We start from the raw sequence: 17,787 nt of genomic DNA, 5'->3' as shown, positions 1-17,787 counted from the left end.
GTTTTGTTAGCAACTGGTACTCCTGAAAAATTTTGTTTTACTACAGCATATGGTAATATAGAGTAGTTGTTAAAAATAGCATTTCCTCTTCTTTTGTAGTCAATGTCCAGAAGGATATATATGTGTGAAAGCTGGTAGAAACCCCAACTATGGCTACACAAGTTTTGATACATTCAGTTGGGCATTCTTGTCACTGTTTCGATTGATGACTCAGGACTTTTGGGAGAATCTTTACCAGCTGGTGAGGACTTATTAAAATAAACAGCACCATCACCAATACCATTACTACATAGTACTTGCATAGTTATTGTCATTCACATGTCCCTAAGGCCTTTGGACCAGAAATCATCTTTAATTTCATGTATGTAAGCTATTGTTTTAAACAGTAAGGCCCTTATTAATGATTTAAGTTACCATGTGCTACTTAAATACATAATAAGGAATAGCTTTTATGAAGGTGGTTAAACGTTATTGTTTGTTTTCCCAAATGTGTAAATGAACTTAAGTTGTTAAAGTTTCTTACCCAAACATGCTGTAAAAAATACTAGTGACATTGATTTGCAGTCTAGTAAAAATATGTTCTGTTTGAAAAGGTTACATTTTGTCCCTGAACTACACATATCCTTAGTGTGAAGGACAGTAATTTTGTTCACTGTGACATTTTATGTAGTGCACTGTCTTTGTGGCAATCTAGTTTGGGACTGATGAGACAAGAAGGTAAGATGCTGATTGGCCCCACTACTGTTAAATTTAAAGGCTATAATGTAGATATATAGATTGTTGTTGGTATAAGTTCTGAAGTATTCCGAATCTGATTTCCCTTGACAATAGTAGACATAAAAGTTAGATTTTTGCATATATATTCAGGATATATTATTATTTCTGTATGGAAGAAGTAACTAAATAATCTTGTGCTAACACAAAGCAGTCTTATAATGTATTTATAGATTATAACACAGAGGCTATCATATTATGTAACAGCATTCAAAGTCTGCTAAAAATGTGTATTATCTCTTTTTCTCCAGACACTGCGTGCTGCTGGGAAAACGTACATGATATTTTTTGTTTTGGTCATTTTCCTGGGTTCTTTCTACCTGATCAACTTGATCCTGGCTGTGGTTGCCATGGCCTATGAAGAACAGAATCAAGCAACCATGGAAGAAGCAGAACAGAAAGAAGCAGAATTTCAGCAAATGCTGGAACAACTGAAAAAGCAACAGGAAGAAGCTCAGGTATCCCTATAAAGTAAAATTTCTTCTTCCATTCATGACTGTGATTAGATGCTTTATGTCCAAATATGAGAATACTTTTACTCTCCTACTCCTAACAATGTACTATTCTGTCTCATAAATTCCTTCTTATTGCAAACAATCTTTAATGTTTTCCATTGCACTGTTTCTGCTGGCTCGAGTGAACCTGTTAATTTGTGACAAAAATGATAACCAACAAGCTAAAACACTGGATTTTCAAATTGGAAGTGAATATCAACTTTTTAACTGAGCACTTGAACAAGTTGCCCAGAGTGCTTGTGGAGATAGTCAAGAGCTGTCTGGATATGGTCCTTGGGCAACCTGCTTCAGGTGACCCTGTGTGTACTGGAGAGTTGGACACGATGACCTCCAGGGCTTTCCTTCTAACCTCAGCCATTCTGTGATTGTCTGAAATGGCGATGGGGATGTGGGGAGAAAACCCTAAACAGTAATTCTGTTTATATAAGTAACAGAATCAAAACTATTGTAGGTGCTATAGGAGAAATATTTTGCTTCAGCAATATTTGGCTTTTCCTACTCCCTCCCCATCTCTCCCAGCAGAAGGCCATAGTGTTCCAGTTTTAAAGAAAACTGGAGAAAGTGGAGAAACTGAAGAAAACACTTCTGTGGTACAGATGTAATGATGATATACTGCTTTGAAATTCCTTTTCATTTTTCGAAGGCTGTCAAATCTAATAATTGATAATGTCTAGCATGTGGCCACCGACATAGAAGTTGAACTATGTCTTCCATATAAGGACATGACTGAAGTCAGCAGTTAGGGGTTTTTGTTTCATTGGTTAGTTGCTCTCTGTTGGGATTTTTTGGTTTGGTTGGGTTTTTTTACCACAGCTTGTAAAGAAATGTTAATAAAATGCTCCACATATTTTGAAAACCAAACAGCAACAGGTATCTAATAGTCTGTAGTTTAACACAATTCTCTGATTATGATCTGCAAAACTGAGATATCAGTGCCACACCAGATCTTTAATAGACTAGAGAATATTCAAAATCCATCAAAATGTTGTAAGAAAGTGTTGCTTCCTGTTAACAGGGATCTTACCAGTTGCTTAAGCCTTGAATCCTTACTTCTACAAAGTATTTCAGATGAAAAATTCATTGCAACATGTTGCTCCAATCTAAAACAGATGCTTATTCACTTGTTTATCTGACAGCACAGTTTTCATTGGGTTGCTCTAACTCCTGGTTTGTGGAGCAGTGGCAAAATTATGCTCCTTGTAGTATTTCACAAATTATTTTTCTTATGATATACTGGGTTCAGCGAAGTCGAAACATTGCTTTTATTTCAAAAAAATGACTTTTTTTAAGAATGGCAATAAATGTAAAATAGTGAGTGGTGTGTGTTTTTGTATAAATGTTGTAAATTGCATATATGCTTGTACGTATAGGCGGCAGCAGCAGCTGCAGCAACTGACTCAAGAGATTATAGTGGAGTAGGTGGAATAGGTGGATTCTCCGAAAGTTCTTCTGAGGCTTCAAAACTGAGCTCAAAGAGTGCTAAAGAGAGAAGGAATAGAAGAAAGAAAAAAAAGCAAAAAGAACAATCTGAAGGCGAGGAGAAGGATGGGGAAGAATTTCACAAATCTGGATCAGAGGACAGCATCAAAAAGAAAGGTTTCCGATTTTCCATTGAGGGAAATAGACTGACATACGAAAAGAGATTCTCTTCCCCACACCAGGTACCATAGTATTATTAAAGCTTAAACAGCTTTGTTGTCTACTCATCATATAAACAAAAGCCTGTAAAGTAGTTTGGTTAATTCTTGCAAGATACCACAGATTCATTAGCATCTTAAATCAAAGTATGACCAAGTTAAAACTTGCAGTCAGATATGAAAATGTAAAAATGTAAAAATTTATTCTAAATTTATATGTGAAAATTCAAAATTTGTGTGTAATCAACATGAGCTGTATTTCAAGTTTCTTAATGCAAATAGACCTATCTCCCCATGAAGTTGGATGTGTTCAGCATGATCAGTGGCTTCAAAATATGCTGCACACATAAAAAGAAATGTAATGTTTCAAATGAGAAAAGCACTAAAATTTGGGATGCAAAAAGCTCATCAGAAATTACATAAATGTTCATGTGAAATTTGAAAAATTAATTGATGTGAGACCATTAATTGTATTATCTTAAAGAAGGTAGAAATATGTGTGGCAATGTGTCCTTGCATGTGTTCCCTTGAAACACCAGTGATTCAGAGTACCATCTGCATCTCCCATCCAGACATTTATTTCCTTTGATAGTTTTATGTTATCCCTTCTACAGTTTTCAAAGCTCCTCTTTGTTTGCCCACCTCTCACTCTCCCCTCAGCACTTCAAGTCCAGATCTCACATACATTCTCTCCTTTTTCTGCCTCTTTTTGTACCTCAGTATGCTTCTTCCTTTTATCCCCACCTTCTCAATTCTCCCTGATCTTTGTGATTTGCTTTCTCCTTTTTAGTCATTATTACTAAACTCATTCCTGTCTTTTAATCGTCTTCTATTACTGCCTCTGGAAAGCCTGTTTCATCCCTTAATAGATCATGAGCATTCATATTCTCTTCATGTATCATTTTCTCCAGCTCCCATTCTCAAAGAAGCTCAGACCTCTTCATCCAGTGTTTTCTTATTAAGGACTGTCCTTCTTAGATCAGACCACGGTGGGAATATAATGTTTCCGACTTTCTATTTCTACCACTCCTTCCACTCCTGTTGTACTTCCTTTTTCAATAGTATTGCATCCTTCCCCATCTCACCTCCTTGGTCTGCCACCATTTTGTGTTGTTAACTGTATAACTAGTCTCTGTAAGACTTCATTGCTGAATTTAGTTAGTTCGTGATTCATTCTGTTTCTTATACAAATTTTCACACCTGTATCAATTGACTTCAACTTCCTGTTGAAGACCCATCTTCTGATCCCTTAGGTGCGTATTCTTGCCTGTGTCTTCATTCAAACAGCAGCCTTATTCAACTGCAGCTCAATTCATCCATCTTGTGAGAAATGAAGCATTCCTCATACAACTTGCTCTTCTAACCTTTTCATCTCCCAAGTTCATTTACAGCTGTTTGACTATGACGGTCTAGAAATCCCTTCCCTCTGGTTTTCCAAACTTAGTTCCTTTTCACTCTGGATTCTAACCACTATTACAGAAGTTCCACTCACCAGTTTTTTTCCTAGAGAAAACTCAGTTTTGTACCTCATCTTTGACTTTTTCCTTGACATTTCATTTTCTTTCAATGTAAATGACCATTTTCTTCCTCTTGAAAGCTTATTCTTCCTAACATTCATGATTTTTTGTCCTCTCAATTCTCCTGGTTTAGCTGTGCTTTAGAAGATCTTTTTACCCCTTTGACCGTTTCAAAGGGATTTCCACAAGTTCCTTTTTCTCTCTCTCTCTTTTTCTTTCTTTTTTTTTTTTTTTAACTCTATTCTGGACCCACAACTGTGAATCATGTCTAACTTGGGCCTCTTTCCATTTCCCAATTACCACTGTATTCATCAAGAACGTTGTTGCAAAGCGCACTAACCTATCCCATTGCTTTTATCAAATCTGCTAGTAAACACATTTACCTAAAGAAATTTTTTAGTACCATTAAACATAATGTACCTAAAGTTCCTCCCAACCCACCTTGTCTACTTACAGTAAACAAGTGAAATCCCAGCTTTGACTGACCCATGCCAGCACCCATAACCTCCTGTTAAATTTTCAAACTAGTTTCTTTGAGCTCTTTCTGGTATGCTGCCCCTCATGCTTGGAAGACGCTCCCATGAGTTTTCACAGAACACTTCATTGCTTTCCTCAAATCCCTCTTTAAAACTCTCTTTTACCATGCTGCCTACAGAAAGCTTGACAGGGAAATGACTTCAGGTGAGCTAAGATGACTGTTTATCATACTCATCAATTTGCCTCCTTGTATGCCCTCTCTTTTTGTATTCATCTGTTGTGTTACACTTAGATGATAAATTCTTTACAGAGTGCCTTTTTGTTCTGCATTTTGCAGTACCCAGAACAGTATGGCTCAGATCCACAAAGATAAGTTGCAGAAGAGAAACAAAGACACTGCTTTGACTGCTTTGTTATGTATCACCTCTGCTGTTCATAGAGGTCTTGGGTGAAATCAACTGCTAATGCTAATCAATCAAGCAAGGCAATTACTGATATGAATTAAAATTAAGAACACGTAGAATTATTTGTAAGATTAGAGCATTATTTTTATTCTGACCCTGATAAGATCCTCGCATAGCAGAACATTTACTCACACGAGTAAACTGATGAAGATTAGCGAAGCTGTTAATACAAAATTACAAGCGTATCTTTGCATATTCAGGATAGCTGAGACTTTAAAAAAAAAAATCAAACCCTTTTTATGGCCTACTTGCCTAGTATCTAAAAAGAGATGTATTTTTTTAAACTAGGCAGTATTTGGGAGCTACCTCTGTGTGCAGACTGAGTCACAGGCAATTTGCCTAAAATTTTATTTACTCAGCCTGTCAGACTAATGCCAACCTGGAGTAAACAGTATCTAGATACACTTACTCAGTTTATGAACAGTTGGTAATAACACAGGCAGAACAGCAGAGGAAACAATTCTGTAAAGCAGTTTCTTTTACTCTAATTAAACCAATTGATTTCATATATCCAAAGTAGTAAAATAACTAGTCTTTGTCTGTCACTTATGTGCTCTTTGTTTACTACCCAAAAGGGAGTGTATTAAGGGGGGACTGTACTAGTTCATTTCTTTGTAGATTACCTTACCCTTTAAGACATTATGGGTTTTTTCTCTGTATGAAAATGTTGTATTTTAGAGAAATTTCGTCTGATAAAAATTGTTTTTATTTGCCTACAGTCTTTGCTGAGCATTCGCGGCTCCCTGTTCTCCCCAAGGCGCAACAGCAGAACAAGTCTTTTCAGCTTCAGAGGTCGAGCAAAGGATGTAGGATCAGAAAATGACTTTGCCGATGATGAGCACAGCACTTTTGAAGACAATGAGAGCAGAAGAGATTCTCTCTTTGTTCCTCATAGACACGGTGAACGGCGCAACAGTAACATTAGTCAGGCCAGTAGGTCATCCAGAACAATACCTGCACTTCCAGCAAATGGGAAAATGCACAGCACTGTGGATTGCAACGGAGTAGTGTCTTTAGTTGGTGGGCCACCAGCTCTGACCTCACCTACAGGACAGCTCCTGCCAGAGGTGATGATTGATAAAGCAGCCTCTGCTAGCAATGTAAGGAAGTCTGCAATAGCTCAGGCATGATGTTCTCTCACTGTAGGATCAGCAACTGTTTCTACAAAATTTAGTCACTTTAGCAATGATTACCTTTCTGGCCAAGCTGTGAATGCTCCTTTCATATATTCCAGTTATAAGCTCAAGGAAAAACTGAAATTGTCAACCACTCATTGACTAAATATGTGAAAATACATGCTAATTTTCTGGGAATTAACAGAATTGCATAGTAAACTTAGTCTGTGTAATCTTACACCCATTGATTTATTATTCTTAGACTTAACTGGAAGGTTCTGTACTTGAAAGGATATCCAAATAGAAAAAAATTAATTATATTTGCTTAATAATATTTATTATATTTAATATACAATACATTTATTGTATATAATATTATATAATATGTCAGTTATATATAGAATTATATCTTTAATATATATGTTTAAATGAATTATATTTACTTAAAATGGAATATATTAAATGAGTATTAACTTCCCACTGACCATACATGAAACTTTTGATGTAACTCTGATACTACAACTTACATGAGTTGTGATAGTGTTCCTGTAACGTAATTAATTTTTCTGTGGGGTTTTTTTTCTGTCAACATTACTAAATATTTTTTCTTCTATTTCATTTGAAAAAATGTGCTAGGAAATCAATAATTTATTCTAAATTAAGAGTTATCTTAAAACGTAGTTACTCTTTGTTCTTTTACTGCTAGCTGTGTGGGCTGTGCATTTTCATGTTTAGAAAAAGACTTCACTGCCTAATTAGAAAGATATTTATGGCAGAGCTCATTGACAAGCAGTGTGAAAAATTTTATAGTTTAGAAACTGTTTATAGTCTAAAATCTGTTTTCATGTCCAGCCCTGTTTCAGCAAAATACTTAAAAACATATTCTTCAGGCACAAGAGCAATCCTACTGCAGTATTTGACTATTTGCTCTATACAAAATTAGGTATACATTAGTGTATTGCAAAGCCACAGCATGAATGGACCATGGTGTGTGACAGCAGTATTTTAAACCAGTATACTTCTACAATAATTTAAGTGCTATTCTTATTAAATGAACCATCAATTAGCTATTTTATCGGTGTTTTATTTTCAGGGCACTACTACAGAAACTGACTTAAGAAAGAGACGATCTAGTTCTTACCATGTTCCTATGGACTACCTAACAGACCCTAGTGCAAGGCAAAGGGCAATGAGTATAGCCAGCATGCTTACAAACACAATGGAAGGTATGTAACACATATCTTTTTGTATGACAGTGCCTTAAAGTGCTATTAAATGTGTGAAACTTTAAGTAGTAGTGGCATTTTGAGGCAGCTATGTCAGCCTAGAGGGTATAGACAAGAAGAGATTTCTATATAGAGGTAGGTTTTTTTTTTGTTTTTTAATATGGAACTGCTAAATTTGGAAAAGCAGTCAAGCTTGCAGTATACTGATAGATTTGAGGTGGAAACAGCAAGCTTCTAATTTAAATGCAAGTGAAAACAATTGTTCAATGTAGTCTTTCTCTAGTAAAGTTGTGTTTTGGGGTAAAAGCTCTTTTTAGGTTACTGAAATGGCTATGCTTCTTGCAGTAGAACAATCCTCTTCTGCCAATTCAATAGACATACTGTTTCACAAAGGAAGGATCACATTCTTCTTCCTGTAAGGCTGAATGCAATGAACCTGAATCAGGGAATTAAACAACTATTTGTAAGAAAGGACAAAACATTACTTTGAGGCTTGAATTTCTGTGTTCAAAATAGCAGATTGGAAGGTAATAATGAGCAGTTGTGGACATGTGGACCATAATGCTGTTTAAATAGTTATCTGACTTCAGGTTTGCTCTAAATGTTTATCTTTCATGAGGAAACTTTAAAAAAATTTGTTGGAAGAGACATTAAAGATCACCTGGTTCCAAACCCCCTGCCATGGCAAGAAAACCTTTTACTGGACCAGGTTGCTCAAAGCCCCATCCAACCTGGCCTTGGACACTTCCAGGGAGGGGGCATCCACAACTTCTCTGGGCAACCTGTGCCAGTGCCTCACTATTACAGTAAAGAATTTTTTCCTAATATCTAATCTAAATCTACCCTCTTTCTGTTCAAAGCTCTTAACCCTCATCCTATCACTCCACTCCATGATAAAGAGTACCAGGCCATCTGCAGGCCTTCTTTAAGTATTGGAAGGCTGCATTAAAAGGTCCCCTTGGAGCCTTCTCTTCTCTAGGATAAACAACCCTAGCCCTCTCAGCCTGTCCTCATAGGAGAGTTGCTCCAGCCCCTGATCATCTTTGTGGCCTCCTCTGAACTAGCTGTAAGAGGTCCACATCTTTCTTATGCTGGTCACACTTCTTTTGGTGCTGCCTACGAAGAGATTGGCTTTCCGAGCTAAGACCAACATTGTTAGGTCATGTTCAATTTTTCATCCACCAATATCCCCAAGTCTTTCTCCATTAGGCTACTCTCAATCCCCTCATCACCCAGCCTGTATGACAGATTTCTGAAACAAATTTCTCTTTTGCATCTTATGTAGCTTGTGAATAGTTCTTTTATCTGTTGAATCTTTAGTATACTTTTTTCCATTTTTTACAAATTACAAAAGAAGTTGTAGTTTCTTTTGACTGACTGCTGTCTTAGTTTCAAAGTATCAACACAATTGATCAACAGTACCTTGGAAAACAGCATTTAAGCTTCAAGGAAATACCCAGGTGATGCTGGAATAGAGAAACATGTTTAAAATGTTATTTTCATTTTTCTCTCTAGAACTGGAAGAATCCAGACAGAAATGCCCACCGTGCTGGTATAAATTTGCTAACACTTGCTTGATTTGGGACTGCTGTACTCCCTGGCTGAAAGTCAAACATATTGTAAATTTGATTGTGATGGATCCATTTGTTGATCTGGCCATTACTATCTGCATCGTCCTAAACACCCTGTTCATGGCCATGGAGCACTATCCAATGACAGAACAGTTTAGCGGTGTGCTTTCAGTAGGAAACCTTGTAAGTCTTTCATCACGTGCCATGTATGTGAAATGCATTTTTATTTAATTCTTCTGTGACCTATGCACAGAAGAAAATGTTGACCAGATATTTGTAGGCTTGGGATGGTTGAATTTAATTTACATTTAAGCTGTTGACATTTTTGAATTTCACAACTCTTGCTTTACAGAACAAAAGATAGTAAAATTTACTGATTTTTAAAACCTTCAGCTTCTGTCACTGAAACTGGTTAAAGAAATTTTTATTTTCTTCTTGGATGGATAGTTACAAATCATAAGAAATGTTAGTTCCTTTCCCACAGTTATTCTGCTCCTCACTAGCACCTCCTGAGGTTCTGGGTGTTCAGGGAATTATAGGGGAGAAAGACCCAGTAAGCATGGCAGATTTACTGCAACTCTGCAGGAACTGGAGAAATGGAATGATAGTGCCTTCCACAGGTTATCTGAAGAAGAACAGTTCTCAACTTTCAGTGTAAATTTTTTTCTTAATGAAATAATTGTCCCTATCATAAACTTATCTTTATCACTAGAAGCAAAAAGATGGCCTACATGCAAACATGACATCTACAGGGCATTAAAATCTGAAGAGATTCTCTTTATTGGCACACATGCATGTTAGCAGGCTAGATAAAACCCTCATTTTCCCATGTACCTCTTTTTTTCTGGAAACCAACCGTTGAGATGCATATGTGAGCTTCAAATCTTGAATTTTATTCCTAACCCCAATGTATGGCCATTTAAAGAAACTATTCATATTTATCATGAATTGCTTGCTGAAAATATAATTTACCAAAAGTTGATACCATTAATAATATTGCCTCATTAAATTGGAGTAAGAAACTGTATTTTCTTTGCAGGTGTTTACTGGAATTTTCACAGCAGAAATGTTTCTCAAGATAATTGCCATGGATCCTTATTATTATTTCCAAGAGGGCTGGAATATTTTTGATGGTTTTATTGTGAGTCTTAGTTTAATGGAACTTGGCCTTGCAAATGTGGAAGGATTATCTGTCCTTCGATCATTCCGATTGGTAAGTATACTAAATAAAATGTATTTCTATGTTATTTTTTTGTATTTGTGCATGTATACTTCGTATATTTTTCATTGTACCTTATATATTTGGCTAAGACAGAAGATCTTTTCAGAATTACAAATGCTTGCATACCCACTAGATGGCATCTATTATGTCAAGTTTGTTTTACATATCATCTTAGTAACATCTATTTCTCCTTCAAGACATTGTCATCATCAATTCTGTTCCTGCAGTAAGTGTGCTTTAAGGGTTAACTTTTTTTAATAGAAGTATCTCTTAGAGTCTTCTCCCTAGATGAGGAAATGAAAAATGCAAGAGCCACAGGCCCTCATTACTTATGCCTGAAGATTAGTAAATCAATTAGTAAATAATGGGTTAGTTAGTAAAAGTTTATTGACAGTTTTAGCTTATAGACTTCCATTACCAATTGGCTTGCATGGTTAGTTTTAAAAAGAGAGTAGTGTTAAGATTTTCTTTGTAAAGGGGTCATTTCATCACTGCCAGCCTTCTTGCCATCCTCTGCAAGGTCATCTGCTATCTAACAGCTTTTCTGTTCAGAAGTCACTGCAATGTTTCTGTCTATTATTAGATATTCTCTTTCATTAACAGGAGCTTTAAAAACCTGGTCTTGCCTGCAGACTAGGTTAGCATGCAAGTAGATGCCAAATCCTCTTCTGAAAAGACCTACACAGTAAGAGACATGAAGCTAGAGTTCCTAGACATCAAGCTGAACTTTTGCCTTAAATAAAGCAAAAAAAATATTTAACTTTCAATAAAAGTTAAATAAATCCCCTTAAAAAAGGAGGGGGTTTAAATACATATATTTTCTTGTTCTTGTGTAACATTATACTCCACTTTGCCAAAAGTCTGATATCTGTCTGGATTGACTTCTCTTGCAGTAGTAGAATTCTGGTTTTAAAATTTGCATGGTATGTATTTGATTTGTATCTCAGTCTCGTGACATAATATTTAGTTTAAATTCATTGTAGTATCTCCTCTTGTCTGAACACTTGCTGTAACTTTCCCGTAATTTCATTTTTGTCTGGTTTAAGTTGTACTTTAATATAATACTTTCCTTTTTTTTCTCCTCTATGTTGTAGGACAAATTTTGTAAGACACAGTACATTTATTTTAAATGACAGAAAAGATATTGTTAAAGATATTTGTGAGTAACTTGTATGTCTGACATTAACAACTCCAGCTTGTTTCTAGGAAAAGCATTTCTTCTATCTCACTGCCACTTAATATGAAAGTGATCTGGAAGTGTCTATAAATTTATGATCCTATTCCACTGATCACATTTCATATGTGCTCATTTATTTTAGTAATATTCTCTTAGAGTTAACTAAAGGAGAAAGACTGTTTTGTCCACCTTGTCTGACAAGTACAACTTTTTTGTAAATATCTAAGATCACCAAAAGAGGCAAAGTCTGAATTGGAGTGATAACTGTGATAATTGCAATGTAATTGAAATAAGCGTAGAATACAGTATTTTGATTTGTTATCATTTAAATCAGGACTTAAGACCTAATGTGTTGTCTTGTACAAAGAATTGGAAACAGAAATTTTGTAACTAAAATTTCTAAAGGTTACATAAGACATGCTTTAGACACAGGGTAACTGAAATATGAAATGTATAGCAGTAAGTTCATTACAATTAGCAGCATGAATAACTGTATACCATTCTTCTGTGTTTGCAGCTTCGAGTTTCAAATTGGCAAAATCTTGCCAACTCCTAAATATGCTGATTAAGATTATGGGCAATTCAGTGGGGGCTCTGGGCAATTTGACCCTGGTGCTCGCTATCATTGTGTTTCATTTTTGCTGTGGGTGGGATGCAGCTCTTTGGGAAAAGCTACAAGGAATGTGTCGGCAAGATCTCCAGTGACTGGTGAACTTCAACGCTGGCACATGCATGACTTTTTCCACTCTTTCCTGATTGTATTCCGAGTGCTGTGTGGGGAATGGATAGAAACGATGTGGGACTGCATGGAGGTTGCTGGCCAAACCATGTGCCTTACAGTCTTCATGATGGTCATGGTGATTGGAAACCTTGTGGTATGTAATCAGTGGGGATTTTTTAGAACTCTTAGAACGTACTTCCTATTTTTTATTATTTAAAAATCAGAGAAGAAGACTGGAGGAGGGCTTCAGGAGATCATGTAGTTCATTTGCCTTTTCTCTAAACCAGATTCAAATACACCTTGATCATTTATGAAAAATATTTGTCTGAATTTTCTTTTAAATCTCAGTAAGTTTATAACCTTTTTAGCAAGATCAGTGCTGAATTATGCTTAGAGTTAAAAATGCCTTTTACATGCCTTTTAAAAAAAATCTAACTGAAATTACCTTTTACAGCCAATTAAACTAACTGGTCACAATAGTGGAAACTGTTAGTCTTCATGACAACATTTATAATATTAAAAGCTTAGTTTCCACTTTCAGTCTTTTCTTTCTGAAACATACCAAGCCTAGCTCTTCAATTTTTTCTCATAGATGATGATTTGTAAACTATTTATCCTTTTTGCTACTGACCTCTGAATTCCTCCTGAACAACATTTTGAATAGAGACCTAAGTACTAATAATGTGGAATAATTATATTTCCATTTCTTACACCCAACATTCCTTGTAGTACATCCCCAAATGACATGAAATTTCTGTACCAGCATTGCTTTCCTGATGCAGCCTTTATGCCCTTTTCTATAGTGCTTCCACCTTGCAAGTTTTCACACCTTCTGTATATATACACTCTTTCATTTTTCTAAACAATAATTTCCTGTACCGCTAGTACTTCAGAATTAATGTCACATTAATTTCAATTATTTTACCTGATTTACCGTGGTTATACTTAATTGTAGTTCTTACTTGTTGAGTGCTAGCATCCCCTTCTCTTTTGCTGTAATCAAAATTGTATAATATCCTTATCCACAGGCATAAATATCACTCTTACCAGACTATTGTGAGACTCCTGTGATATACCTTCTAAAATATTCTTCAGTTTGAACAAGAAGAACTGACAAATATAATTTAACTTATTTTTAATCGGTTTTGCATGGTCTGCAATAATTGCATGCACTCCAGATTTCTCTTGTAGTTTGTAAAATGTCATGCAAATAATTCTGAAATAGTTTCCTGAAGATTGAGGTGTATCTCACCTGTGGACCCTTTATCACATAGCAAGTTTTCTTGCTCAAGACCAAAATAGACTCATACATTCTTGCCAAATATAGGTTTACTGTATTCTGAATTAGAGACACTGAAACTATGGTCTGTTGAACAGTAAAAGACTCGTGTCTCCCTGCATTGTCCTGGCCCATGAACACTATGGTGGATGTAGCTTGCATAAATTACTGTATTATGTTGTATCTTGCCTCCTTGTGTCATTCTTCTTCTTGAGGAGCAGATCTACACTACCAGTGTGAAGGAGAAAGTCAAGGAACAGCTCTGATTTTCACTTAGTGAAGTTAAACCAGCTTAAAATGTTTTTGGCCAGATAATAAAATGTGGGGAACAAGGATTATGGACTGAAAAGAATAGCAGGACAGTGGGTTGAAATAAAGTACTATCTGTGAAATAAAATTTATGTCATACTGCACAACTCATAATGGAATTGCTTTTATGACTTAAAATAAGAGATCCAATATATTTACCTTACTGTCTTTAGGTACTCAACCTCTTTTTGGCCTTGCTGCTGAGCTCATTTAGTTCAGACAACCTTGCTGCTACAGATGATGATAACGAAATGAACAATCTCCAGATTGCTGTGGCAAGGATTCAGAAAGGCATAGATTATGTGAAGAGAAAAGTGCGTGAATTCATCCAAAAAGCCTTTGTTAGAAAACAGAAAGTTTTAGATGAAATCAAACCTCTCGAAGACCTAAACAATAAAAAAGACAGCTGTATTTCCAACCATACAATAGTAGATATAGGTAAAAACCTTGCCTATCTTAAAGAAGGGAATGGAACTACCAGTGGCATAGGCAGCAGCGTGGAAAAATATGTTGTTGATGAAAGTGATTACATGTCATTCATAAACAACCCAAGTCTCACTGTGACAGTGCCAATTGCTGTCGGGGAATCAGATTTTGAAAATTTAAATACAGAGGAGTTCAGCAGTGAGTCGGACCTGGAAGAAAGCAAAGAGGTAAGACTATTTCTAGATTTAAAAGACTATGATGCTTTTCTTTTTTTCCAAAGGTTACTAGTGTTGAATTGAAATCTCTCTTTAATTCCTTTATAACAGCATATACAAACTTGTAATGTTATTTAAAATGAATTGATGTAAGGTTGCAAGTTTTGAGTGAGATGGTGGTACAATATTGCATTTACAGTAATAATCAAGATGCGTAAGACAATATTTTAGAAAATGTTTATTTAGTTAAATCTTTAACAAGCAAAGGAATCAATTACTAGCCCTGAATACCAGAAGTCATATAAAGTATGTGTGGCTGGTGTGAGTTTCTCCATGCTTATTTCATCAGTGCAGTTTATTTATTCCTTTATCTGCTTTCTGGAGTGCCTCCTGTCAACTCAGCAGTTCATTCTGATGTTTTTAACCTTACTGATATTGTTGGAATACATCTACATACATCATAGATAGGTACATTTGAATACTGGACCAGCATCTAAACAATTTCATATAAATCACTAGTAATCCTTCTGATAGTAACAGAACCACCGAAGAAGTGAAGTAATGGCTTTTGGTAAAAAAAGCTTTATACCTCAGTATAAGATCCTTTCACATGACTACCTATTGTTATTTTCAAAGCTTTAAGATATTTGCATCTACTGAATCTACCTACTCTGACTGTAATAAAATGTATCTCTTTCTGGCACAATGTGATGCCAAGTGAATAAATCCAAGCTAACACTTAAAGAGTTACAGTGGATGCCAAAGCATTATTGTCGTGTTTAACCCAGTGGTCTGTCCTGCACAACTGAAAGTGATGGAGGACACTATCTCAATGGAGTAAGTTTATGCTATGCTTAGTACCAATGCTAGATCATTTGGCATCAGTATGGGTATTTTTAAGCAGTATTGCATGCTGTGGGGTAGTTAACAGCTAACATAAAGGTTTTCATAAGTGATTTTCTCATGCTTGAACCTCAGGGTATAAATATGGGTAAGATTCAGTAATTTTCACCCTGAGATCCGTTTTTGTACAAACTGTATTACACATTTAGTCATATTTTTTTTTAATCTCAAATATCTTTATTGTTCTTTTAAAAATATTTTTTTTCTGATTGATTATATTAATATTTATCTTACTCTTCAAAACCATGACTTGGGTGTAGAAAAAGTCAGAGTTTATTGTAGTTTAACCTCTAATTTTTCTATGTAATTTGGAGGAAGTTTCATTGAATGTAGAATTTTGGTTGATTCTATTCTATCTTTGTACATAAGATAAGAAAAAGAATCTTCTCAGGCACCTTTAAGCCACATAGATCTAGAGCATTGCTCTGTCCTTCCACTGTTCTATTGTCCCATTGCTAACTGTTTCAAAACTTATTGCTGTCAAAGGAGCAGGAAATTCTATTGCTGATCTGGTGAAATTCCACCCATCAGTGAAATCATCTATAACAAATGCATGTGACAGTAATGGCACAGATAATTTTTCTGTGTTTTTGTGAATCATGTACTTTCTTAGTGTAGACCTGGTCCTTCTGGGTTTGTTTGTCTTTTCAAGTCCAGCTTTTTCCCTGCTTAGCAACTAGTGATAGCCAGAGGATGTCCTGCAAGTTTGGGAATAAAGTGTTTTCAGTTCAAGTTCAGTACTAGGAAACATAATACTTTGGATTTCTTCATCACAAAGTATTTATTGCTGTCTTGCTGGCATAAGAAATACCTATCTATCGAGCTGTATTTGTCTTTAAGGTTAGTATAGTATTTTTATTGGTTTCCAGGGTGCTGTCAACCTAAACCTAACACTTTTTATAAAGCATTTTAAATACCTAAATTGGAAAGTGTGAAGAAGATACTGTTATTCTGCAGATATATTATAAATGATATTTCAGATTATATTACTCTATGAATGACATTAGAAGAAAATCTGACACAAACACAGTGTGAGATGTTGACTGTGAAATTCCAGTACATTTAGAAGCATGCACCCAAGAAAACTCTTCTCCCTTTGCTGCTTATTTTGTGCTCCCACTCAGATTAATTCTGATGATGTTACTGATTATGATATTACCACTATTCGTGGTAGTAGTAAACCATGTTTTAATTGTCATAAACTTTTCCTGTGCCTGTTCACTTTTAAAAGTTATTAAGTTATGTATGTATTAACTGAAGATTATAGATTATAGATTATAGTTTGATATAGATTATAAATTGATAGTTTTCAATTGGCAACTTCTCTGCAAAAATTTATTTGGCAGTGTAATTGGATTCTACCAATTTAAATACTATATGTCATTAAAATGACTGAAAAGTAATTTTAAATATTTTCATTAGTGATTATTAGATTAATAAATTGCTGAAGTCTGTTTTTAAAAATGTATTCACAGGACTGTTCTGTACTAGTGGAGTATTCTCCATTTCTTTTGCTGAAACTACAGTCGTGCAGAAAATAAATTGTGATTCACTGAACAGTAATAGCAAGAAGGAACTTGCCTAATGATTAAGGCATCTGTTTTAAGAATGAAATGTTTTCCTGCTACAAAATCTATTAATACTTTTTTAAACAGTGAGTAGTCAGTGGCTAAAATATCTTGAAATAGGGACCAAAATCAGATGAATTCCCTGATCACCAATGTTCTCCCATTTGCTTCTTTTTGCCGTAGCTCTTTAACTCTTTGCTGCACAAGAACATTATGTCAGTAGAAGAGATGGAGGATACACCTCATACAAACCTCTGTGCTGCTGGTTAGCAGGGCTGAGTATGACCAGAGTGACAATGGTGCACCTATTACTTCTTTGTGTAACAGGATGGGATGACTGCTGACTGTTTTCAATAGCCAAATCATCCCTTTCTTCCAATGGAAGGACCCTAATTGGGTAATTCTACAGGGTGACAAAAAGTATTGAATTCCTATAGGGAAAATTTTAAAGAGGTTTATCCCCACATTTGACAGAGTTCCTATCATTAAGCTTCCCCCATAAAAGGAAGGCTTCCTACTCCACATACCATCTTTAGAAGAAAACAGTATCCTCACTGCATTCTTGGAGGCACTTAATCCTGTTGTTCTTCAGGAACTGCAAACTGATCAGACAAAGAAATGCGTATTAAGTCAGAAACGAGCTAGTGCCAAGCAGTTTTGACTGGTCAAGC

The 17,787-nt window shown here is 35.5% G+C and overlaps 1 protein-coding gene across 1 annotated transcript in view; it reads left to right on the top strand.

Annotated features, from left to right (window-relative positions):
• Nucleotides 1-17,787, top strand: part of LOC116789620 (sodium channel protein type 2 subunit alpha-like) — a 59,336-nt gene that overhangs the window by 17,171 nt on the left and 24,378 nt on the right. Inside the window, 11 exon segments of the mRNA XM_032693641.1 lie at nucleotides 100-241; nucleotides 1,026-1,232; nucleotides 2,660-2,950; nucleotides 6,104-6,484; nucleotides 7,593-7,725; nucleotides 9,241-9,479; nucleotides 10,336-10,529; nucleotides 12,220-12,325; nucleotides 12,327-12,404; nucleotides 12,406-12,570; nucleotides 14,178-14,657. Coding sequence (XP_032549532.1) covers nucleotides 100-241; nucleotides 1,026-1,232; nucleotides 2,660-2,950; nucleotides 6,104-6,484; nucleotides 7,593-7,725; nucleotides 9,241-9,479; nucleotides 10,336-10,529; nucleotides 12,220-12,325; nucleotides 12,327-12,404; nucleotides 12,406-12,570; nucleotides 14,178-14,657 — 2,416 coding nt within the window.

The sequence above is a fragment of the Chiroxiphia lanceolata genome, chromosome 7, assembly GCF_009829145.1.
Source record: "Chiroxiphia lanceolata isolate bChiLan1 chromosome 7, bChiLan1.pri, whole genome shotgun sequence".
Classification (NCBI taxonomy): domain Eukaryota; kingdom Metazoa; phylum Chordata; class Aves; order Passeriformes; family Pipridae; genus Chiroxiphia; species Chiroxiphia lanceolata.
This window is presented reverse-complemented; position numbering and strand designations above follow the sequence as displayed.